This window comes from Cydia splendana, chromosome 27 (assembly GCF_910591565.1).
Source record: "Cydia splendana chromosome 27, ilCydSple1.2, whole genome shotgun sequence".
In the NCBI taxonomy this organism is placed as follows: domain Eukaryota; kingdom Metazoa; phylum Arthropoda; class Insecta; order Lepidoptera; family Tortricidae; genus Cydia; species Cydia splendana.
Window position 1 is genome coordinate 8641642 of NC_085986.1, and position 25195 is coordinate 8666836.

Genomic DNA, 25195 nt, shown 5'->3' on the forward strand with positions numbered 1-25195 from the left:
TAACACTAACAAAGTTTTGATGGTAACTACTGGGAATAAAAATTCCCAGTAGTTACCACTAACCCGAGTTGGTGGTAACTACTGGGAATTTTTATTTCCAGTAGTTACCAGTCGTAAAAGGTGGGGAAAAAATTCCCAGTAGTTACCACTGGTAAAAACTTGGTGGTAACTAGTGGGAATAACCCAAGGCGTCGGTCCACTGTGGCAGAAGCTTGTTAGTGGTTAGAAATAAAACACATGTTTAATTACATACCAATATTTATTCGAATAACACTTATATAGATAAATCTTCAGGATAGTGACAAGTTATTATAGCAATCGTCGGTCGTTGACTGTAGTTTCCGCATTTTAAGAAATAAAAAAACATAAAAAGGTAGGTATGAAAATAAAAAATAATACAGAATTGGTGCATAATTATTTTCCAACGTATTTTCACGGAAACGTACGAACGTGTCTTGCTATTTCAGTCAGTTTCGGTACAAAAAGTACTGACGTTGACTGAAGTAGCATGACAAATACGAACGCTTCCGAGAAAACACGATGGAAAACAATTATGCACTGGGATCCCTTTGTTTCCCATAACATTTTCCCATAAAACTGAAACCGTTAACTTTTCAGGATTTTCGTAAGGTTATCCTATGGATAGGTTAGGTTAGGTTTGTCTTATGGGAATCCTGAAACGTGACCTGTTCTGAACAAAATAAATTTGACTAACGAAAATGCGGGCAAACAATACATTATGACTAAACTTTTTGGAAAACAATAGAGACCCTGAGGGCTGATTTAGACGGTGCGCGAACTCGCATGCGATTTTAGTTACATTGCGGGCTGTTGGTTACGTCCAATTCTACCGACCTATCAAAAACCGCAATGTAATGAAACTCGCATGCGAGTTCTCGCATCGTCTAAATGAGCCAGTGGTTCCTAACCTGGGGGTAATTATCCCCGTGGGGGTAAAACTGGTATTTTACGGGGGTAATAATATAACAATACAACAAACGTACACGTTTTATTTTTTATTACCATTGGGGGGAGGGGTAAAATCAGGTCCCCTAGTTAGTCATAGGGGTGACCGGACTGAAAAGGTTAGGAACCACTGCTTTATGCACTACATATGTACACATTTAAAATAGCGCCGTTACATGTGTCTATGTTATGTATGTGGCCTCTCCTAACTGCGGTGTCCATAAATAATGCTTTTAGTATGAGCTGATGACCATTCCTTTTTCCACTTGGTCCGCCTTTTCTTTTCCGACCAGCTGCTCGATGAGAGAGAGTCCAAACCAGTACGCCGTGCCGGGACCCTGAAAAAAAAAAAAGAAAACATTAATTTAATGTATTGGCTAGGTATTATGTGCATTAAACTATTATTACTACGTATGGTACCGGCGCAGAGAACCAGTATTTTCCGCCATGAGTTGGTTGTTTTGACAACAAGCCATAGAAGCGAAGCGGAGCGTGGATCTCGCGACCTAAACGCGTAAGCGCCATGAATTTCACGGCGCTTACGACGTTTTGGTCGCGCGGTACAGTCAAATGTAAAAATATGAGTGTATATAGACAATTTATTCAAAAATATATCCCAATGCTCTCAATTCGCTGATATAAGAGCTATGGGACATATTTTTGAGTATAATTTGTGCACCCATATTTTTACATTTGACTTTCTAGTCACAATTTCATTGTTTGGTGTGGCTGCTCTATAGTTATAGCTATAACTCAATGGGTTTGTGAGAACTGCAAAGGCAGAAGAAATACAGGCGACGACATGGCACATGGTGTGGGGAAATGATAACTTATAGACCGACAAGAAATTGTAGAAATTAAAAAGTGGCAACATCGTGTCGTCCCTTTCAAATCAATCTAAGAAAACGGGACGCTACGATGTTGCCACTTTTTAATTTCTACAATATCTTGTCGGTCTATATACATATATTAGGACGACTTTTTTAGATATTTGACTGCAACTAACACATCCCTCGCTACGCATACCCGCAAATCTCTGGTGGAAACGCAGCCATAGGGACCGTGCGCGTTGGAGGGTCTGCCATCTTGTGGCCTGAATCGGAAACATGTGCACATGTACATTGCCAAAGTAAGTGCTACCATCTACCGTTCTCGGTACGTTTCCTTGTGCATAGTAGGTTCTGCCATCTTGTGGGCTATATCGGAAGCATACGCGACACATTTACGCCTCGCGCCAGAAATGTAAGGGTCCTATGCTGCCCCCTATAGTTCATGTCAGGCCTATAAAGAGGGTTTCAGAGGGATACTTATCATCATACTAGCGAGCCCCGTCGACTCTGGGAACGATGATTTTCACGTTTCACGTTATTTATTTATTTAAACCTTTGGGAAACAAACAGGCAAAAACAGCACACATAGTAAATCAGACAACACATTTACAAGCCACACAGTTATGCCTAGGAATTTCATGATCTGCCTGTTTTTACGATCGGCCGCCGACATCTATACTACGTACCCTGCTAGTAACCACGTTACCGTCTACAACCACCCTCTCCCCCTGCACATAGGTGTAGTCACCAGTGATATTGTCTTTAGTAGTGGGGTATAACGTGACGCGCTTGTGGCCGATGACGTAGCAGTTGCAACAATAAATTAACTTACCCTGCTAGTAACAATATTGCCATCAGTGCCGGATTAAGATATTTTGATGCCCTAAGCATTTCTAGACCATGGTGCCCCCTCTCCGTAGGGTCATCGAGATTACATTGAATTTTTTGGTAAGTTGAGTAACGTTCATTGCCGCATTACAGCTGAGAATGGAAATCAGTCACATCATTTTATCACGAAAATTTACAGTAACGTTGTAACAGAGTAATGTTGCTGCAGTCGCCACCCGAATGTCACCTTTATCATATCTTAGAATGTTATTGAAAACGCGAGCGAAGCGAGCGCGAAAATTTTTCGATATAAAAACGCAATTTGATAGACAGTTGTACATTTTTACTTTTAGTATGGAAATCAGTCACATCATTTTATTACGAAAATTGACAGTGATGCAGCAGTAACGTTGCAACAGTGTTATGCTGCTGCAGTCGCCACCCGAATGTCACCTTTATCATATGTTAGAAAGTTATTGAAAACGCGAGCGATGCGAGCTCGAAAATTTTTCGATATAAAAAGCAATTTGATAGACAGTTGAACTTTTTTACTTTTAGTATGGAAATCAGTCACATCATTTTATCACGAAATTTTACAGTGCTGCAGCAGTAACCTTACAACAGAGTAATGCTACTGCAGTCGCCACCCGAATGGCACCTTTATCATATCTTATAATGTTATTGTAAACGCGAGCGAAGCGAGCGCGAAAAATTTTCGATATAAAAAACGCAATTTGATAGACAGTTGTACATTTTTACTTTTAGTTCCAACCAGGCGCGAATCCAGGATTTCATACAGAGAAGGGATGGGACAGTTTTCTATCGGCCTAGCTTCGCATAGGGCTCGATATTTAAGGGTTTCAGCGAGGTTGTTTTCATACAGAAAAGATGCAAGAAAACAGAGCTTGGAATTGACCAAGTGAATGTGAAGTGTGAGCAAGGCAGAAGGCCCAGCTGCGAAAGAGGAAATCGATTTGGATCCACGCCCAAGTGTAATTACCCAAGGCAGTTGATCAACTTTGCCATAAGGCAGAAGACCTCGCATAAGACCAACGCCGAACTGCAAAAGAGTGGCTTGAAATCGAATCCATGCATGTAATCACGACTCTTCTATTGCTCGCTCTTTGGCTTCACTCGAAAGCGCTACTTGATAGGATGCTTTTAGTTTTCGGCATTCACGGGGCCCCTTTTAACACTTTGACAGTTAGGTCTCAGGATCGCGGCTAAGGAGCAACTCGGCTTGGCCGACAAATCTGGCGTGCAAGAGAGCAAAATTCGCTAAAAAATCGGTAACCTATGTCGAAAAACTCGGCTGGCCGCAAGCCCGAAAGCAAGATTTTTTTCCATGACTTTAAGGGCCTCCGCGTAAGGTCAAATCGAGACGGGTTGTTAGTAAGCGTTATGAATTCCCAAATTGTTTCCCAAAGAATTACGCGCCATTAGTTTTGCAAATTAGCTTTTGGACAGCTAAAAAAAATCGTGTGGTAAAAACGATGTGTCTGTCCCTAATTTTAAAATTTGTTCACCTTTTTCAACCTGGCATTTTGGTGCCCCCCCTGAACGTGGTGCCCTAAGCACGTGCTTGTTTTTCTTATTGGTTAATCCGGCACTGATTGCCATCAACAACGACCCTCTCCCCCTCCACATAGGTGTAGTCACCAGTGATCTTGTCTTATTGGGGTATGACGTGACGCGGTTGTGGCCGATGACGTAGCAGTTGCAACAATAAATTAACTTACCCTGCTAGTAACAATATTGCCATCAACAACGACCCTCTCCCCCTCCACATAGGTGTAGTCACCAGTGATCTTCTCTTTAGTAGTGGGGTATGACGTGACGCGCTTGCCGTGACCGATGCCGTGCGCCACGAAAGCAGTGGGTGCTGAAAAACAAAAACATTTAGTGTTTCTGAACATTATTAAATCATCTAAACCAATTGAGGGGGGGATTTAAATCTTCTCGAGGCAGAGGTGTAGAGTTGGAGCCGGTATAGTCTTATTTGACGTTCATAAGCGCATTGTAATATGCCTACTGAATAAACTATTTTTTATCTTTGATCTATAAAGAACGTACGCTTTGTTATTTTATGAATTCTATAGTAATTTAAATTGTATTTTGTCTTAAATCTTGGGGGGGTTTAAATCTTCTCGGGTCAAAGATATATACCCTATAGGGTTAGAGCCGGCGTAGCTTTATTTGACGTTCATAAGCGCATTGTAATATTTTTCTGCATTTGAAAGAATACCGCGAAGGCATTTTTGGCATATGTATTTTTCTGGCATAATGCATTGGTTTAAAAAAAAATACAGTACATCTGGTGCTCCATTACGACACCCTGTGCTCTAATAAGCACATTACGTAACAACGTCGAAAACTTTAAGGGCCACATTACTGTAAAACGTACGATACACGTGCGAATGGATAACTCGCACTATTAACTATTATTATTAAATAGTTATTTCTTGAATAGTTTTTTACCAGCGCAGATAGCAGCGACGATTTTCCCAGCCTTCTCATGTTCCTTGAGCAGAGTACCCACGACGGACGACTTGGACAGACGGTCAGAGCCCTCGAGACCTCCGGGAAGGATTACCTGGAAATTCAGAAAGGCAACTATATTTGGCATTCATTATACCCACAAAAAGCGACATCTAGGATGGCTCAAGGGCAACACCGTTATTTATTTTATTATTAAGGTTCACCAACAGTGGCAACAACAACTTATGCACTAACACACTTGCGTACTATTCAATTGTGATTGCGCCACCAATTACAGGCGAACACAGCATGCATATTACTCTAAACATTTTAATAAGGTAAGAAGAATTACTAATTATTGATGTTAATATTATTCAATAATAACATCGGATTTTTATACAGATCAAATTTAACACTACGTTTTGCACGTGGGCGGAGGTCGGAGGATCTTGAGGGGAGTTGGAGACCAAACCAGCGTGTGCTTCTTACGGTGTACATTCGGAAAGTGTCATGAGTACATTACAAATTCGCTAGCCTAAAATAATAATAACTAATTACAGCGCCACCTATGCACTGTATAGGGAACTAAGTAGGTACCTTTATGTAGATCGATAAGCCATCTAGGGATGCTAGGGCTCGATAAGGTATGTAAGAGGTCACATAGATGGCGCTGTTAACTACACAAGTTAACAGAATTTCACAGAGATCGTCAAACAAAAAAAATGTATAAAAAATACTAGTCTAGAATTTCTAGAATAAAATCTAAATGTCAAAATAAAACATAACAAAAGAAGTATATACATACTCCATACATGTTGTCTTACCAAAACGCGAGTTATTTCGTAGTCGACATCTAACGTCAAGTAGTGGAACGATCAGTACCCCTACTTGACACCAGATGTCACAAGTGTCGTTACTGACGAAAAATGTACTGCGTAAACAATTTACAACTAATATTATAAACAGGAGTTGAAAATAGACTTCCAGTTAATCCGATTATAATATTAGCTGGAAATTGTTGAGCATTACAGTTTTCGTTTGTTGCGACATCTATTGTCAATTAGCAGTACTGCTAAATTTCACTACTTGACGTTAGATGTCGACTACGAAACAACTCGCATTTTGGTAAGAAAACTGATGTATGGAGTTACCGCTCTTTCTTCACTTATATTACCTATGGTTCTTATCTTCCACGTAAAAATTTTGCTTCTACTCAATACAAATACAAATAGTTACCTTGTTTTGGTTTTAAAACATAATAAGTGTATTATTATTGTATATTTCGTGTCAAATGAAAGAGAGAGTCAACCATACCGCATCATACTGAGGAGTGTCGGCCAAAGCATCAGCTAAAGCCTTATCAGGGACGAGAGTCACTTGGCGGGAGCACAGCACTGGGGCGCTTCCGTCGAGACCTGCTACCGTGACGGTCACCTGGAATACAACAATGTATAGGCACAGGATAAATGGGGCTGTCCATAAATTACGTCATCGTTTTTTGACGATTTTTGACCCCCCCCCCCCCTAAAATCATCCGAAAATCAAGCTTCTAATGACCCCGTTTCCTCCTACGTCATGCTATCATCATCCGATGTCCAGACCCCCCCCCCCCCTAATTTGAAATGACGTAATTTATGAATAGCCCCAATAGTAGTACTACCGTACAGAAAGGACACTTCCTACAAACGCAAAGTTTGACTTTCTAATGTATGGCACTTCCGCCCTTTCGGCTATTTAGGGTTGCCAAAATTCAAGCCATTATCTTATCTGTCAAAGGGACGTCAAATTGTGTCAACCCTATAACTCTGTATCTTAAGCCCCCCATTCACACTCCTACCTTGTAGTCCGCCTCGTAGTCTGCCTCGTTGGGTAGGATTGTGTATGGGGGTTGCGGACTACGAGCCGTCCTACTGTTTAGCCGTTTGTAGGACGGCTCGTAGTCCGCAACCCCCATACACAATCCTACCTAACGAGGCGGACTACGAGGCGGACTACGAGGCGGACTACAAGGTAGGAGTGTGAATAGGTAGGCTTTAGGTATTTAAATAAAAGTAAACACACAATTTGTACATTTTCGGGTAGTTATAACCATACATCGGAGTTTTCGATGTATGGTTATAACATTTATTAGTTAACCAACCAAATACGAGGAGACAATTGAATAACTTACACCGCTCCTCCTGAGCATGTCAACTGTGATGACTGTCTCCATCTCCTCGGCTCCCTGCGCCAGGATCACTAGGGCTGTCTTCGACATGTTGCTGGAGAACCTGGGGAGACATGTTTTACTGAGTGATAATGGTGTAAGCTCCTGACTCGTACCAATGAGTTTTTCGGAACGTATGTACGAAATATAATTTGATATTTATCAATTGCTTTTCGGTGAAGGAAAACATTGTGAGGAAACCTACATGTTACATCTGCACAGAAATTCAAAGGTGTATGTGAAGTCCCCAGTCCGCATTGGGCTAGTAGAGTAGGCTAGGGGACTATAGCTCAAGTCCTCTCGCGCATGAGAGGAGGCCTGTGCCCAGCAGTGGGACATTTATAGGCTGAAATTATTATTATTATGTGTTCCGTACTCTTCGTCAGAGGTCTTCATTGAGAGAGTAACGCCTCCGGTGTCCGATAGATGCCGCTAGCGTCTATGTAGTCGCTCCGCCCCACGCCGTGACGTATTTCCGCTTCCCCTCCCTGCGAACCGTTGCCCGCTTTCCGCGACTCGCCGCCATCACATTGTTTCGTCGACCGTCTTGTCCGATAGTCCGCAATATTTTTTTTGCGTACATTTTTGCAGCATGGTGCTTTAAAATTTCCGAACCAAAGCTTGTTCCATTAAATAGTGAGATATAGCAGAGATTGCTATTATTAATCTTTTGGCGATCTCGCGATCGAAAGTGCTTTTCGATTCTACCCACTTTTTATTTTTATTTTTCTTGCTAAATTAATTTTTACATACCATGCTGCTAAAATCGTTACCGTTAACAAGCCTGGGAGTACCTCGTGTCGTTAGTTGCGCATCGTAAATGCCTACTTTGACAGGCACGGTTCTCAGGCGGGTCGCGCATTTTCGAGATCGAAGTAGGAAGTGCGTCAGTAGGTTTTATCAACAAGTGGTAACGCAAGTCGCTCCGCGTTCGGAGAGGGAACGTGCGATCATCGTGCCTGCGGCGGCGGGTGCGGCGCCCGGGGCGGCGCGGAGGCGGAGGGCCTGCGCGCGCTGCTAAGGGTGCCGCGCTTCTATAGGACTGATAAGGAGGTTTGGATTGTCTCGAACCATCCGGTGAGCCAGTTTAATGATATTCTAGTTTTATTTGGCGTTCAGAAGTGACGCGACAGGGAAGCCCCCGCCCGTGGCACCGGCGCCACCCCCCGCCCGTGTCGCGCGCCGCGCCGGCGCCGCCGACTTTCTTCTGCTGTCATCCGAGGTGACTCCGAGACGCCGAGACGCTGCGGGCCGGGGCCCCAGGTGTCGCAGTGCGGGCGCGTCCAGTCCGAGACTCCGAGACTACGAGAGAACACGCCCGCTCCTGTTGCTGCGGTGGATCACGGACCTCTCGATCCCGTCTTGGCGCCAAGGTGAAAGCGGACCGCTCCTGCGTCCCGACTGCTCGAAGTGGAAGGAAGGTAAGTTACGTGGAAGCAGTGGAAACGTTACGAGTACAGATGCGGTGCCGTTCGCCCGTCGGTTGCCGTCCGTCATGACGTCGCTGGTGACCTACGCGCCGGTGGAGGCCACCACGATGGCGCCGCCGAGGGCAACAGTGTCGCCGTGATAATGCGTGCAACTACGAGCCAGCCGCCACGCGCACACCTCACCCCTCAGAGCCAGCGGAGGGCGCTACGATGGCGCTGCCCACCACACGCATCGGCGCCTCCCGTGCAGGTAACGTCCGTCATGTGCACCGGCGCCTGTCGAGCTGGCCGCCACGATGGCGCCTCTCGCCTCACGTACCAGCGCCTCCCTAGCGCGGCAGCGGCCGCCACGATGGCGCCGCCTGCCTCACGGCTTTCGAGCTAGCTGTTTCTATGGCGCCTCACGCACCAGCGCCACCTGAGCCTGGCGGCGGCCGCCTCACGTACCGGTGCCTCCCGAGCTGGCCGCTACGATGGCGCCTCTCGCCTCACGCACCGGCGCCTCCCGAGCCGGCGGTGACGACCATCACGTTGGCGCCGCCCGCCTCACGCACCGGCGCCTCTCGAACTGGCCGCCACTATGGCGCCTCTCGCCTCACACAACAGCGCCCCCCGAGCTTGGCGGCGGCCGCCTCACGCACTGGTGCCTCCCGAGCTGGCCGCCACGATGGCGCCTCTCGCCTCACGCACCGGCGCCTCCCGAGCCGGCGGCGGCGGCCGCCACGATGGTGCCACCCGCCTCACGCGACAGCGCCTCTCGAGCGGGCCGCGACGACGGGTCCTCGCCTCACGCACCAGCGCCTCCTGAGCTAGTGGCGGCCGCCATGATAGCGCTGCCCGCCTCACGCACCGGTGCCTCCCGAGCCGACCGCCACGATGGCGCCTCTCGTCTCACGAACCGGCGCCTCTCGAGCCGGCCACCACGATGGCGCATCTCACCTTACGCACCGACGCCTCCCGAGCGGCGACGGTTGCCATGATGGCGCCGACAATCAGGCCGATGCTGTCCACCGATGCTGCAACTACGACGATGTCGTCCCTTGCGATGGCGCCCATGTTCTGTTCGCAAGAATACCACCGCGAACTCACCCGTCGCTGATGCTGCCCACCAAGCTGACGCTGGGCGCCACGGTATCAGTTTTGTCCTGTCCACATGGTCCCATTGAGGTACGCAGGCGCCTATAGTTATCGTGCCACAGCACGAACAGACCGCTAAACTCTTGGTTTCGGTTAAGGATGGCGACGGCAGACAAGGTCGTTAGGAGCCTCGTCCTAGCGTGGCTCGACTGCCCGGAGTTGAAAGCGGTAAGATATGTCGATACCCAGAGGCAAATACGTCGCGTCCCTGGGCTTCATAAAGGTACTGATCGACGAGGAGCCGTGCCGCTTCGAGGGTCCTACGACGTCTCGAGGCCAGCGAGCGATCCAACCGGAGAGCAGCTTTGCGACACGATCCTGTGCGACCGATCACAACCGAGGTTGAGAGCATCGAAAAGGTCTGCAGACCTCACATAATTATCTCTCTGCTGCCCGCGCTCTCCAGCTTAAGTTCCGTCTTACAAAGATGAACTCGTTCGCCAAGCCCCTAATAAACAAAATGGGACAAATAAACCCGCTGCGCCTGAACAAGCTTGAGTTTCCGGTGCTAAGAAAAAGGGGCCAGCGGGACTCCAGCAGTTTCCATCTGTCTGTCTTCGACATTATCGAAACAGTTTTGTTTACGCATAGCGCCAAAATCGATTTTAGACTTGATTTCATCAGTTCGATTTCCTTAAAAGCATGCTACCATACCCCTATACTAGCTCAATATAGGTGTTTCTTCGGATAAAGCGAATTAGACCATCACGCTCCCAGACATCACGTGGGACACGCGGCACAGCACCCCGATTGAAAGTTTTCTTTTTCGTGACATACAGGCTTGCCTTGCTGCCGAGTTTCTCGCAGAAATGAGACTCAATGCCTCCTGTTTAGTCTAAAATTCGCAAACTTTAGTTCATGGAGGAAGGTGACACCTTGGCAGTCCCCAGCGACACTTCTGACAGCTGCCGAAAGCCTCGTGCCACTTCCCTCCTCATCTTATGCCTGCAGTCCGTTACAATCTCCAATAATGGTAGACAATGTACGAGGTAAGGCCCTTTCAGTGGAGAGTAATCGTTAACGGGCCGCATGTGCAGCGCTGACGACAGAAGTGTCCTACAAACATACAACCGAACCGTTACAGTATACATAAAACGACGGCGACACTACATCCCTTCCGTTACTACGGCTGTTGCAAAAACTGCTGATGCCAGCAGATCGTCTACAAGTCGCGCTGGTTCCTTGCTGCTACTTACCAGGTCGGTACAACTCCCGAGGGCGATTGTTTATCAAGAAGTCACTGCGCGCCCGAGGGGCAGCCGCGCCCAGAAGCCGAGACTATCTTCGCCTGATAGGCGCTCTGTTGGCCGGCCTCCGCTTTCGAGAGCCCTCGCACTGTGCCACGGTATTTCTTAACCGACTCTTTGAACTGCTACCACGACGCGTTTGGCAGCTGCCGGTGATACGACTTGGCATGGATGTCTCCACCTCCCAGCCCAGTCTGTTTACTGTGACGGCGTGATGAGGAGAGCCTTCACGCAGCTGTGGTAAGCTTGTAATTTACTGGCGGTCCTAGTGAATACAACGCCCGACCGCTCTTCCTAACGAGTCAACGACTTTAAGAATCGAGGCGTAGCTCCTGTCAGATAGGAAGCTGCAACACCGAGCTGGCGGGATCAGGAGTGACGTCCGCTTGATGTACCTACTGGCGTGACTGGCGCATGCATGCAACATGCCAAGGACTAACGCTACGTAGCGAACGAGACGCAACTGTCAGTGTCTCACTAATATGGAAGAGTGATAAAGAGACAGAAAGAAACTCAAGTGATCGTCCGGGGGATACTCTCGGTACTGAGTTTATATGGCGAGAACCGGGTATTCCCGATTCCGGTACTGTGTTTGTATAGAAAACCAGTACCGGGAGCACTCCTTAGATCGTCCCCTTGTCTAGGCCGCCTGTACGCCCACAATGTAGAAATGGTCTTCATGGTGCATCAAAAACAAGATTGATTGCCAGGTACCTCTAATATCCAGTGAAGTAACGAGCTATCTCAGACATCTATTTCTATTGTTCATGTTGGCTTTCAGAACGACACTTGTTCATAAGCCTATCGGACACTATGCCTTCTTCCAACGCCATTAATAGCGAGACCAGCGCCTCCCAAACCACCAGCTTGGGACGCGAGAAATCTGATTAAAATTACTTGCCCTAACTTGAATAGCCCTACAACGTACCTATATAGAAGAGCTGCCGCACTTTTACTGTTAGCATCAGGCCGCAGGGTCAATGACCTTACTCTACTACTCTGTAGCCCGGGCAATGGGGTTGGCCGGTGGAAGTTTTTAGCAGATGGCGCCATCATAGCTTGCCCCGTCAATCCCTAGAATTGTGTCAAATTTTTGTTTTTATAATACCCTGGATGCCAGCTCTTTAAGCCAAATCTCATAGAAAAAGGGGCAAGCTATGATGGCGCCATCTAGGCAAACCTTTGACAGTTGCCAACCCCATTGCATAGATAACTTTCGCGCTATTATTTTGTGTCCGAAATTCGGCTCTAAACCAAATAACGTGTCTTACCGACTGGACGCTTAAAAGCTCTTAAGCGCTGGAATAAAGTATAGACCCAGTAAGTAGGTAGTCTGGGTACGTCAACTTGTGAGAATTACACAAAATGTTAGGGGACACTGCGCCTATTTCTTCCAGCCACAGTCTCATCCAAGCCGGCCTCGCCTACAATTACTTTCGATCCACGATGTACTTAATCACTAAATTGGCGGGAAAACTATCCAATTAGCTTAAGTTAATTGGAAACATGATTTTTTCTTTAGACGATTCTATCGCCGAGATTCTGCGGATCGGATGCGATTTCGAATGGGAAATCTTTTAAACCAGTTTAACGTCAGATTCGAACCTGGGATTACAATTTAAATTCTCAATTTCCTGTATTGCATCATTATAACGTTGCCATAGTAGTGTCAGTACTTTTTTTGTACACCACGATGAGTGAAAGTGGACTGAAAGTTAAAATTTTAAGGATATATTTATTCTTTCTCTGAGTTCTATGACAGTAGGTGTAGCCCTAACGCTTGCGCGCCCGCTGACTCGCCACCAGGAGATAATAAACAGGTCTCAATGAAGACCTCTGACGAAGAGTACGGAACACATAATATGAAAATTTTACCTTCCAATAAAATTGTTATTATGTTTCCTTCTTCGTCAGAGGTCTGAGTAATGCCTTCCTGGCAGGCTACTAGGCTACTTTTATGCCGACGGTACTTCTCCTCAACAATGTCATGGCGGCGAGTCGCAGAAAGCGGGCAACGGTTCGCAGGGAGGGGAAGCGGAAATACGTCACGGCGTGGGGCGGAGCGACTACATAGACGCTAGCGGCATCTATCGGACACCGGAGGCGTTACTCTCTCAATGAACACCTCTGACGAAGAAGGAAACATAATAACAATTTTATTGGAAGGTAAAATTTTTATATTATTAATGGTGTAAGCAATCCAATACAGATGTAGTGTATTTTCTCGGAAACGTTCGTATTTGTCATGCTACTTCAGTCAACCTCAGTACTTTTTGTACCAACTGACTGTAATAGCAAAACACGTTCGTACGTTTCCGTGAAAATACGAAGGAAAATAATTGTGCATCTGTACTAAACTTACTTTAAGTGGTGCTTTTCTTCTCTATCCTAAGTCGTCTTCATCTATCCAGCTAAGGGGCTATTCATAAATTACGTCATTTCAAATTAGGGGGGGGGGGGGGGTCTGGACATCGGATGACGGTAGCATGAAGTAGGAGGAAAAGGGGTCATTTGAAGCATGATTTTGGATGATTATAGGGGGGGGGGGGGGTCAAAAATCGTCAAAAATCGATGACGTAATTTATGGACAGCCCCTAAGCAGGTGTTAAAAACTTGTTAAAAATGATTTAGTATTTTCTTAAAAATTAAATGGTGTTCAGATTTCGAAAAACTAACCCTTAGCTTACTTCTGCTGCTGACTGTCTGTGTCACAATAATTTTGATTTTCGAAATTATAAGATCAAAAAATTCGTAGTGTATATTGGCATAATCATAAATGTATAAAATTTCTAGATACCAGTATAATAATAGGTGGTGTAGGATAGCACCCCGGCACCACGAGAAAACACAACCTGATCTCACAATTATTAATCTACAAAAAACTGCGCTAATACTATACCTTTTCTCAAAGATGCTAAATCCACTTGAAATAATAGTTGCTTGCTTATTTGCCACAAGATTTGTTAAAACAGGTTATATTTGTATTTGCAAAAGAACTTTCCGGGCTAAATACATTAATATTTGACAGCTGTAACTTTTTAAAGGTCAAATAGTCAAAACAAAAATATGCCGGTGAGGCTTTGGCGATATGTTATGCAACTTATGCAATCAAATTATCACTAAACAACCTTGGCCCTGACTTAATATAGAATAATAACTTTGTCTCATATGAATTTCAGTAAATTAGTAGACATTTTAAATTCATGTACTATTACTTCTTAAATATTTTTATTATTTTTCAATATTTATGTAAAAAAAACTCCAACAAAATTCTAGCTTGACTGAGCTTGACCGTTTCTGAACGTTGCCACTCCTTGTCTATGATAAAGGGTTGTCAGGTAATAGGAATTTTCTTCCTTTTACTGCAAATTATTCAATCATTTATAAATGTTTTAGTCAACGAAAATTAAATTTTGATAATCAAATAAGCAATATACAAACGTACATATGAATTTTGATATTTACATTAGGAAGCTTTTTGTAATATTTGTTAAAAATTCTGACAGATCTTGGGAAATAATAGTTAACGGTCTGGCAGCACAATATAGCCAAGCCCGACAGATGTTCGTTGATACAAAATCTATATTGTCTATGAGCTGCTTCCTTTCTTTCACTCGGTAATTTTTTATTCAACAATGAATTTATAATATCACTGTTTTCAATCAAAGACGCTTCCAAATAACGTGGTTATATATTATGTATTTCTATTATTCATCCTTAGTAAACAAATAATCTGTAGTCTTGAATTTGTAACTGAATGTTGGAGAGGTTAGTTTTTGTTCGTTAGGAAAAAAACAGTTTTTTATCACAGTTCCCTTTGTTTCTCGGCAACAAGGCATGGATTTCGTGAAAAGGGAAGACCAAGCAATAATCGACGATGAACTGCAACAGCACTATAAGCTTTACATGGAGAATGTGAGTATTTAATTGTGATTTTAAACTTTATAAGAAAATTTAGCATTAAATTTATCCCAACGGTTTTATTTAGTTATATCATTCTTACGCTTTGTGGGATTTAGATTTTATTTGTTTTTACACAACGTAAACATTGTGTCAGTTTTGCAATTATTATAATATTTGTTGTGGGTTCTTTTTGAAAAATAAATTCTTAAATCATATTAATAGTGTAATGTTATAATTTTCCCTACACTTACAATCTTTTAGTTATGAATGTCATGATAATTAAACCAATTTAGAGTGGTACATTTGTTGAGGAAAATCTATTTAGATTTTTTGTAAAATAGTTGTTTTCCTCATGAGTCCCAATTTTTGTGGAATGTATGTGTAATAATAATGTAATAATCCTTTATTTCAGACAGTAAAGTAAATTTCATTTTTCTACAGTTCTTGCATATTTTATTCCTGTCGGTGTGCCACTTATTGGCAAAAGGCCTCCTCCAACCTTCTCCATTCCTCTATATCCTTGGCAACTCTCGTCCATGTGTTTCCTGCTATGGCTTTCAAAGCCATAGCAGGTATGTATTTAGTTAAATTTATTTCTCAATAAATTGTTTAATATTAATTACTAGAAGCCAAACATACAAAATGTTTGCTAGAGACACATCTAATTGTGTAATAAATTGAATTTCTTTTGTATGAAAAAACAGTGGAAGAAGAAACGCTAGTTTCTTTACTTTATTCATAGGTAACTAGTTCAAAATTCCAATAAAACTGTGTGTAAAATACCATTGAATAATGTAAAAATATCTTAATAACATTGTAACAAATTTTCATGAAGCAGATATGTCTGCGAGCAATACTACAAATACAAATAGGAAAAATTAAAAAAAAAAGGAAATAGGAATGGAAAGACTCGCGCTTCTGGCCAGCTTACGAAGCTCAGTGGGTTAACACATTCGACACCGCGTACCCGACTCTCGGGCACTCGTAAACTTTACTCAGATGCCGGCATACCCGCTAGTCGGGCAAGAGCTATAAACCTACACGCGACGCCGAAGTGCCCGACAGGCGGGCAAGCATTGCATCTTCACTACCTCAGGGCTGCCACTGCCACTAACAGAAAAAATTGTAAGTCTTCTGATTATTATGTGGTCGAAAAGTTGGTACAGTTGATTATTATATTTTATTACTTCACTTTGTATTTTTATTTACTTTACCTAATGCGATTACAAAATAAAAATTCTTATTAGTTGGTTACGTGAAATTGCATACACGGGTATGTATCAATAGGAGTTAGAATTAGGAGAAGAACAAAACGGGGAGCCTAAACAGATGAGACAGCAGATTTAATTTTATCCACGTACTTATAAGAAAGTTACTTGGCAAAGCCCTGAGCGTCCGCCGCTTGCCCGACTAGCGGGTTCGCGGCGTGCGGCATTGAGTTGCACGTCGTTGCCCGACTAGCGAGTACTGTCGGTTTCTGGGGTATTGTTTGAAATTTTGCCTGGTTGCGAAAGTGTTAAGAGTGATTGGATTGATGTTCCTAAAGGCTGCAAATACGAGTTTTGATGGAAGCGATGAAATTTTTCATTCTTATTTCAATATACCTATGTACTATTGGCACAGTGTAAAAAGCAACAGTGGACCAATGATTTAGATGTTTGTGTAAAAGCCGCACACCGCACAAGAACACAGTAGGGTTGTCGCAGACTTTTACACAACTGCCCAAGACTTACACTTGACTTACTATAAGACACGCTAGCCCTGTCAGTAGCACCAGAGAATAAATAATAGTTCTACCATACAGAAAGAAAACTTCCTACAAATCCGAAGTTTGACAGCGGTTAAGGTCGAATCACGCTGTCCCTTTCTAATATATGGCACTACCCCCTTCGGCTATTTAGAATTGTCAAAATTCAAGCCATTATATTATCTGTGGTCGGGCACGCAAAGGGATGTCAAGTTGTGTCAACCCTAATAATTGCTCGGAGCAATGCTGAGCCGAGTTTGGCCGAAGTCAGGAGTTTCGCACTCCTGGTAGCACCAGCTACTAACAATGGCGATGTGAAAACATTACATGATCAAAATAATGTAGGTTAAAGTCAGGTCGTTCAGTGACAGATCCAGGTGCTTTTGTATTTGGTTGGTTAACCAATAAATATTATAACTACCCGAAAATGTACAAATTGTTTGTTTACTTTTATTTAAACACCTAAAGATACAGAGGATGGCTTCCAATGACTGTATTGTATTATAGACTGTGCTTGTTCCAGGCTCAGAAAACGCACCACATGGAGACCGGGGACTACCAGCACGCGTTGTCAATGGAGCAGCTCCACCAAATACAGACCTCCATCAACACCACGATAGCCCACAACTTCCAGCTGCCGCTGTCTCCTCGGCAGATCTCCACGCTGATGCTGAAGACCAACCATTTTAACCAGATACCGGCTCATCTACCGAGAAACTTAGAGGTAAACCGAAATGTAATTTGTTATATGGGAGCCCCTCTTCAATATTTATTTTATTCTGTTTTTAGTATTTGTTGATATAGCGGCAACAGAAATACATCAAATAATGAATAGAATCAGGCATTACTTTGCGAAATACATCATCTGTGAAAATTTCATCGTTTTTACCCTTTGGGTATGGAACCCTAAAAACTGCTATGTGTGGTTCCACGTAATGGAAGACTAAATTGACCAATAGGCCAGCAAGCTGCTAAATAGGGTATTTGACTACTAGTCAAATCAATTTCTTTTTTCGAACTGTCATAACGATTTTGCTACTATGGAATTTATACGGACTTCCGGTTCGAGCGCCATCTTGATGGCACGCGGCGAGATTAATTGATTCGTTTTTTGCTCATTAATATTGTTTAAAGTGTAATATCGATAGCCTATTATACAGTAAACTAATGTGGTAGTGTGCAGTGAATGGAGAATTTATCTTGAAGCACGTTTAACCATCATTTTGGACTCTACGGCCGGTTGTCCACGTGTTCCTTGTAAAGCCCGCTATCGCTTTACAAGAGCTAAATCACCGTACACTGTCTTGTACTAACCGTACAATTTCAATCGTATTACCCTGACACTGACGAAATAGTCCCAATGGGCTGAAGCCATAATTTTAAAAGAATGAATGAATGAATTTATACGAAACACTAGCATGTGACGTCACGATCTAATTACCTACTCTTTATAGTTTACGGGTTTTAAAATAGAAATTGTGTTTAAAAATAACTGCCGTCTACGTTTCTCTTTTAATATTCTGGTGCTTTATTTCATGCATGGTGTAAAATAATTTATTTTAAATACAGTCAAATACCCTATTTTAGTGTAGTAAATAAAGGTAGTGGACTCCGCAGTTATTCCTCAGCCAGAAAAAACTTTACAGTATGATAAAGTATCAATAAATAAAAAGTATTGTATACATTTCCAAAGAATAATAATAATAGAATTAAAGTAAATACCTAAATTCTTAAATCGTTAATATCTTTTTACGGAAAAATGCTCCGTTCAAACTTTCTTCACCGGACATATTCATGTAACGTATTGCAACAATATATGAAATATCAAAAAAAATATCCCAGCAGAAATACCAATATTAATAAAGTATAATTTTTTGGCGTGTCTTGGACCGGAAAATTGCTCGTCTAATTTTTTCACTGGAATGCCATTTTATTGCAGTTTTATACCTACAAAATGAAAATCTAAAAAAATTACCATGTAACTGTACTATTTTCAGAAATTGCCTTTTTACTCGCTGTGGAAAATTTCTCTATCCATTTTATTTATTGAATTAAGTTCACAGTTGTCTTTCTATTCAACTCTAAAAACATCCAAAAAATAACGAGCGTATTAAAAACTAAACATATCGGGAGCAGTGTGTAGGGAGCGGGGTGTACAAGGGATGATATTTCTTTTGGATATTTTGGATTTAAGTGTATACGTGACTACTTAGTACATATTTAAAAAGAAATCAGGCTGAGAAATTTTCCACTCTCAGTTTTTAATAGTTCTAAAATACATAAATTTAGGTATCCATTTTTCTTACCCACTACGCCAAATTATATTCTAAGATCATATAAGAAGAAAAAAATTACAGAGCAATTATCCAATGAAAATGAGCGACAAAAAAAGGAATTATCATAAAAAAATATTGTCATGTTTGACAAAAGTTTTAGATTTTTTTCTAGTATTACATACTGATACAAATAACTTATTTGGTAAAATTATTTTGGTCGGAGGAATTACTCAGTTCAATATATAAACAGATTTGTATTTTTACGTATAAATACCTAACTTAGGAGTGTTTTTTTTTTGGATATTTATATGATATATATATATATGGATATTTAGATGGATATTTATATTCTTTATTTGTATTGATCATACATTGTCACAGATGCGTAATTTACATTATTATTATACAATAGGTATGTCAGAAATATATACAATTAAAAGTAGGTATACTATACAATAACCAAGCAAAATTTCATCAACTGAGAAATTAATGCATTGGTAATGCACCTGGTAATGTTTATTGCAAATAAAACATTCTTATTCTTTTATTGCAAATAAAAGATTCTTATTCTTATTGCAATTAAAAGATTCTTATTCCTAAAAGATTCTTATTCTTAATGCATGGGTCTCCATACAACAACTTGCTTCATTTACTACACTATTTGCTATTATGTAATGTATGTTTATTAGGGTCAACTTACAAGTTAAATTTGACCCGCTTCCCAACTTCCAATGAAGCTGAAAATTTGCATACATATTCAGGTCGGGTGACAATGCAATATTATGGTACCATCGAGCTGATCTGATGATGGAGACACGAGGTAGTCATAGGAAAGGAACTCTGTGATACAACAACGCAATCTAATTGTGTTTGGGGTTTTTAGAATTGTCTCTATGAGTATTAGTTGCCTGTGGAGAGAAAAGTACAGTCATTGATCAAAGTTTGTACCAAAAATTAAATTTTTGGCAAAAACTTTTTGTCTTATATGTACGAGCCCCGATGCACATGTTTTCGTCTAGTGAGACCATTTTTTGAGGTTCTCGCGTTTGTTCAAAAATAATGTTTTTGTTTAAAAATTACTAATATTTAATGCTTATACTAATGTAATTTAATTTTATATGGTAATACTCTGTAATAACTAAATCCAAATATAAGAAATACCGTTTGTACTGAAAGAAAAAAAATAATGATTTTTTATTTTTTTATTGACGGGTAGGATTACAACGTATGTGAAAAGGGCTATTACTAGGGAAAGCAATAGGGCTCTGCCAATGTACTGACAATTATGTTTCGAGCCCATGCATGCAGCAGTGCTGTAGGAGAGGACAATATGATTTGGACAACGTTTTTGAAAAGTCCTTTTTTTCAGCAATAAAAGTCTCATGCAATTTTATTATACGATCAAAATAAACTACATTAAACATTGCTATTATGGTTCCCATTACTGGGTCATTTTATGTTCATGTGTAAAATTTATTAAAATAAACAAAATTGTTGCGTGGAACTAGACGAAATAATTTGCATCGGGGCTCGTATTTAGTTTCTATTACACCTAAGGACATTTTTGTCAACAGGTAGACCTAGTGCAGAACTTAAACGATCTAACTCAAATGAGGAACGAAGATATAATCAATCAGAATTTGAGATTAAATGAGCTAGAGCTGCAGGCGGCCCAGAATCTTCAGCTCAACGAGCAGGAGCTGTCCAGGCTCAACCAGGATCTGAGGTTGGAGTTACCTCAGAATTTGGGACGGGGCATAGAGCTGGGGCATGATTTGATGGCTCACATGGATGATAGGCAGATGGAGGGCATCATGGAGACGAGGTAACAATTTTTTTTAATATAAGCTTTTCATAATCCAACTACTCGACCCAGAGGGTACTTATAGACCTTATAGTATTTAACTTGCCCTGTTAGTATGTATGTTAGTTAGTTAGTGAGCGATTTGAATCTCGGAAGCTAAATTTGACCCACTTCCCGGGTTATTCGCGGATAGTCTAGAACGCAAAATGACTAGTGTAATATTTTGCCTATATCACATTTAGTCTACATCGCGAACGGTCCAGAACGCAAAATGCCTACATTATTTATCTTTACGTTAGCGATGTCGACGGAGCCCCGCTATCGCGGGGCTCCTATTCTGTGCTGTTTGGCCTTCAGCTATTTGGAGATAACTAACGAACCTAACCTAATAGTGATATAAAAAAGTGGTCATTTTGCGTTAAAAGGGATATAGGCAAAATATTACACTAGTCATTTTGCGTTCTAGACCGTCCGCGACTATACCCACTTCCCGATTCCTGATTGTGCTGAAATTTTGCATACATATGTAAATCGGATGACAATGCAATATTATGATGACATGGCGCTGATCTAATGATGGAGACACGAGGTAGCCATAGGAACTCTGTGATAAAACAACGCAACCTAATTGTGTTTGAGGTTTTTAGAATTGTCTTAATGATTATTACTTGCCTGTGGAAAGAAAGGTAAAGTTAGCGATAAAGGCTTGTACCAAAAATGTAATTTTTGTCAAAAACTTATTTTAAAGAATGGTGCTAGAAGAACCTAGGCAGGTGGACCACCAGCACCAGATCCCGCTGCCGTTCCACATCAAGCTGGAACAGGACGAGGAGTACTTCTACGAGAACGTCAACCAGGTCAACCAAGCGATCAACGTCAACGGAATGGGTAAGTCGGGAGCGTTGATTTGCACTTTACGGGGTAGAATTTTAATGAACCACCTCAACTATATACTTAGTTCGGTTTTTTAGTAGAGATGCAACGGATAGTTGTTTGGCCGGATACCGGATATGCGGCCTGCCCATCGGCCGAATATCCGGTATCTGACCGCCGAATATTCGGCCGGCGGAACTATACCTACATTTCGGTTTTCAGGTGCGCATTGTGCAGATTTTGACCTGTTTCGTAGTGAACGTTCGCGCGGACTTATTTCTAGGTTCGAAATGAGTGCGCGTGCATGTCTGTGGAATGATGCAATTTTAAAATAATAACGAGTACGATTATTACTGTGATTGTTTCTTAAATCCAATTTTGTTTACTCCGAAATCAAGCAATGTTACTATCCGATATCCGGCCGAATATTAAAATAATGGGCGGATAGGCCGGATACCGGATAATAATCGAACATCCGGTGCATCTCTATTTTTTTGCATTAGAAAATGACTACGCGATCTTGACGAGCCTTTTCATTGAAAAACGCTCTTTAAAAATCAGTAACTATTACTTATGAAAGCAAAAGAATGTAAATAATCGTACATGATCCATGATTGTAACATATTTGCCGTGACTTAATTTTCAAAAGTGTTTTTCAATAAAAAGACACGTCGATTGTTTACCTTTTATCTAATGCTAAAAAAAAACGAACTATAACCACACTATAGAGATGATATAAGTAAGCATAGAGTGCCAACTCCATACATCAGTTTTCTTACCAAAACGCGGATTATTTCGTAGTCGACATCTAGCGTAAAGTAGTGGATTTATGAGTACTGCTCTCTCTTCGTCAACGAGTTACTAATCTCTTTTTCAACTTTAACAGCCTGTAGCTCCTAAAGTATTGATCGTAGAGTAAAAATAAACAAAACCAATTTGTAGGAAATATTATGTTAAAACTTTTGTCCCAAGTAATTATAATGCTTCTTCTTCAGTCGGTCCCTCAATACTGAGGATCGTGACATCATATCCTTCTGTTGAAGACCAGGTTCCTCCATAGGGTTCTGTTCCCCGCCAAGCGCATGGCCTCGTGCAGTTTTAATTGCATAGGTGCCGTAATTTGAGCACACCATCTAGTAGGAGGAGAATTATAATGCTAAGCATACAGATATTCGAGATATGAGCAATATGAAAAAAGGTGCCTTCAACACTTCATCTTTTAGTTTCAGGTCATATTCCCGTTCACACAGAGCATCAACAAACCATACATCAAGACCAAATGTATGTCTACAACAATCATGTGGGGGTCCCCGCTCTAAACTCCTTAGACCTCTACCCCAGACCCCAAAACTATGTCCAAAGCTACGTTAACAATGTCAGAGACAACCCAGAAAACTTAGTTGTCCATAGACAATTCGAGAACGCTAGTCCGTACGCAGAGGAATTTAAAAAGTTAAGAGAAGATGCCACAAAAGACGAGAAAATCGAACAGCCGAAAGAAAACCAGAAACCGGACACGAATAAGATTCTATTTTCAAATTATCAGAACGATTTTGTTGCCAAGAATGAAAACGATTCAAGCGCTCAAAATAAAATAACTGAAGAATTGTCTATGAATATAAAGGGGGAATATTCCTGCTATAAATGTAATGATGTTTTCTCAACTAAAAGAGGTTTGAAGCAACACGCAAAAACATGTACAGAGGCGAATGATCCTATGGAGAAACTTGGGAAATTCGTCTGTTCCCAATGCCCTTATAGATGTCAATCGCCGGCCATTTTGAAAATTCACGAAAGAACTCACACTGGAGAGAAGCCGTTTTCATGTACGTTCTGCGATTACAAGTCTGGACAGAAAAATAACGTGGCTAAACATATTTTAGTTCATATGAAGGAAAAGCCTTTCCGGTGCCAGTATTGTGAATATAGGTGTGCGCAGAAAAATAACTTGGTTGTTCATGAGAGAACGCATACAGGGTACAAGCCGTTCGCTTGCCCTTACTGTGACTACCGCACCGTTCAGAAACCTAACTTGGTGAAGCATATGTATCTGCATACCGATCAGAAACCATTCTCGTGCGATCAATGCACTTACCGATGTGTGCAGAAAACCAATTTGACTAAGCATAAGCAGAGGCATTTGAACGAGAAAGGTGAGAAGGTGGATTTGAAAAGTCAGACGAAGCCTTACAGGCCGAGGCAGAAATCTGTGAAGTGTCCGCAGTGTCCGTACAAGTGTGTGCAAAAGTCTAGTTTGGATAAACATATTGAGTTCAAGCATGGTGCGGTGCAAGATTTGAATGTGGAACCACAGGCTAGTGAGAGTGAGGAGATACAGAACTTAAGTGTGAAGAAAGATTTTGAGTGCCAAGAGAAAATGCAGGTTTCATAGTGATGGAGTGTTTACTATAGGTTAGAACTTAGAACTAAGTGGCGCTTTACAAACAATTTTACAGATGGGCCACAATAGCTTGCCCTGTCAATCCCTAGAATTGTGTCAAATTCTTCTTTTTTTTTTTATGGCCTGGATGCCAATTCTATAAGCCAAATCTCATAGAACAAAACTAGAGAAAGGGGCGAACTATGATGGCGCCATCTATGCAAACCTTTGACAGTTGGATTTTTTTTTCTAAATCATGATTGACTATTAATTTTCTATTTTTTAGTCAACTGTGCCAGAGAGTAGCCAGGCCCTACAGTTTAAAGTGTTTAAACCTTCGAGCAACACCGGCTTCCGACACATCGGAAGGGAGGGGCCCAAGCGATATCTCACCGTACAAATCTTTCTGCCATTTTTCGCGGGGGGAAAGGTGCACACAGTCGCACTTCTCACACACTTACATACAAAATCCAATCTGTAATTACGACACAAATACATAGAAAATGACACACGTCAAAGACAAATCTTGCAAACCTCGATCTCTTTTTGTGTACGGACGAGTGACAAGTGTCACAACACGCACACTAACACATTTTCGTTGAAGTATGTTATTGTATTCTGAGAGATGAGAAGTCGGATTTGTCGCTCGACCGATCCGCAATTTGTACTGAGCGAGCAAAATCGATAAATCCAACAATTACATGAGACTAAAATATAATAATTGTGTTTGAATGTAATTAAACGTAATGTAATATGTAAAAAAAAAATTACATGTGAAATGTAACACTTTCTTTTTGTAAATTTGATGTCCCCGACCACTTTTTATAACAAAAAACCGAGCAAACAGGCATTTTTGTGCAGCAGTGTTCACGCGCGCGTCTGGACTCGGTCTAGTGAAAAATCCAAGTGCAACTAGTTTTATTACCCGCGCTAGATTAGATTGACGCGCTAATCTTGTACCTCGGCAGAGGGGAAATAGTGCGAATGCCGCCTCCCTTCCGTGTTGCTCGAAGGTTTAAACTGAGGGACATATATGAGTCGCTTAACATCAAACTCGGGTAAATCCATCTGTCAGATTATGCGATTTTGG

At 41.8% G+C, this 25195-nt stretch overlaps 2 protein-coding genes across 3 annotated transcripts; one reads left to right on the forward strand and one right to left on the reverse strand.

The window, feature by feature from the left end:
- Nucleotides 1–292: 292 nt before the first annotated feature.
- LOC134803776 (protein dj-1beta-like) lies at nucleotides 293–14183 on the reverse strand. Its single transcript, XM_063776612.1, has 6 exons — nucleotides 14022–14183; nucleotides 7273–7372; nucleotides 6417–6536; nucleotides 5103–5217; nucleotides 4364–4506; nucleotides 293–1304 (listed from the first exon to the last, which is right to left on the reverse strand). Exons 2-6 carry the CDS (start codon nucleotides 7357–7359, stop codon nucleotides 1200–1202), a joined length of 570 nt encoding a protein of 189 aa, XP_063632682.1. The 5' UTR covers nucleotides 7360–7372; nucleotides 14022–14183; the 3' UTR covers nucleotides 293–1199.
- A 524-nt stretch (nucleotides 14184–14707) lies between these two features.
- LOC134803721 (zinc finger protein 510-like) lies at nucleotides 14708–24134 on the forward strand. Of its 2 annotated transcripts, none has more exons than XM_063776531.1 (5): nucleotides 14708–15037; nucleotides 17296–17496; nucleotides 20623–20873; nucleotides 21601–21740; nucleotides 22949–24134. In XM_063776531.1, the coding sequence occupies exons 1-5, from the start codon at nucleotides 14960–14962 to the stop codon at nucleotides 24115–24117; spliced, it is 1839 nt and encodes a 612-aa protein (XP_063632601.1). In that variant the 5' UTR covers nucleotides 14708–14959; the 3' UTR covers nucleotides 24118–24134. The 2 variants fall into 2 exon arrangements, with proteins under 2 accessions (XP_063632601.1, XP_063632602.1); XM_063776532.1 differs by having other exon boundaries at nucleotides 14709–15037; nucleotides 22955–24134.
- The last annotated feature ends 1061 nt before the right edge of the window (nucleotides 24135–25195 follow it).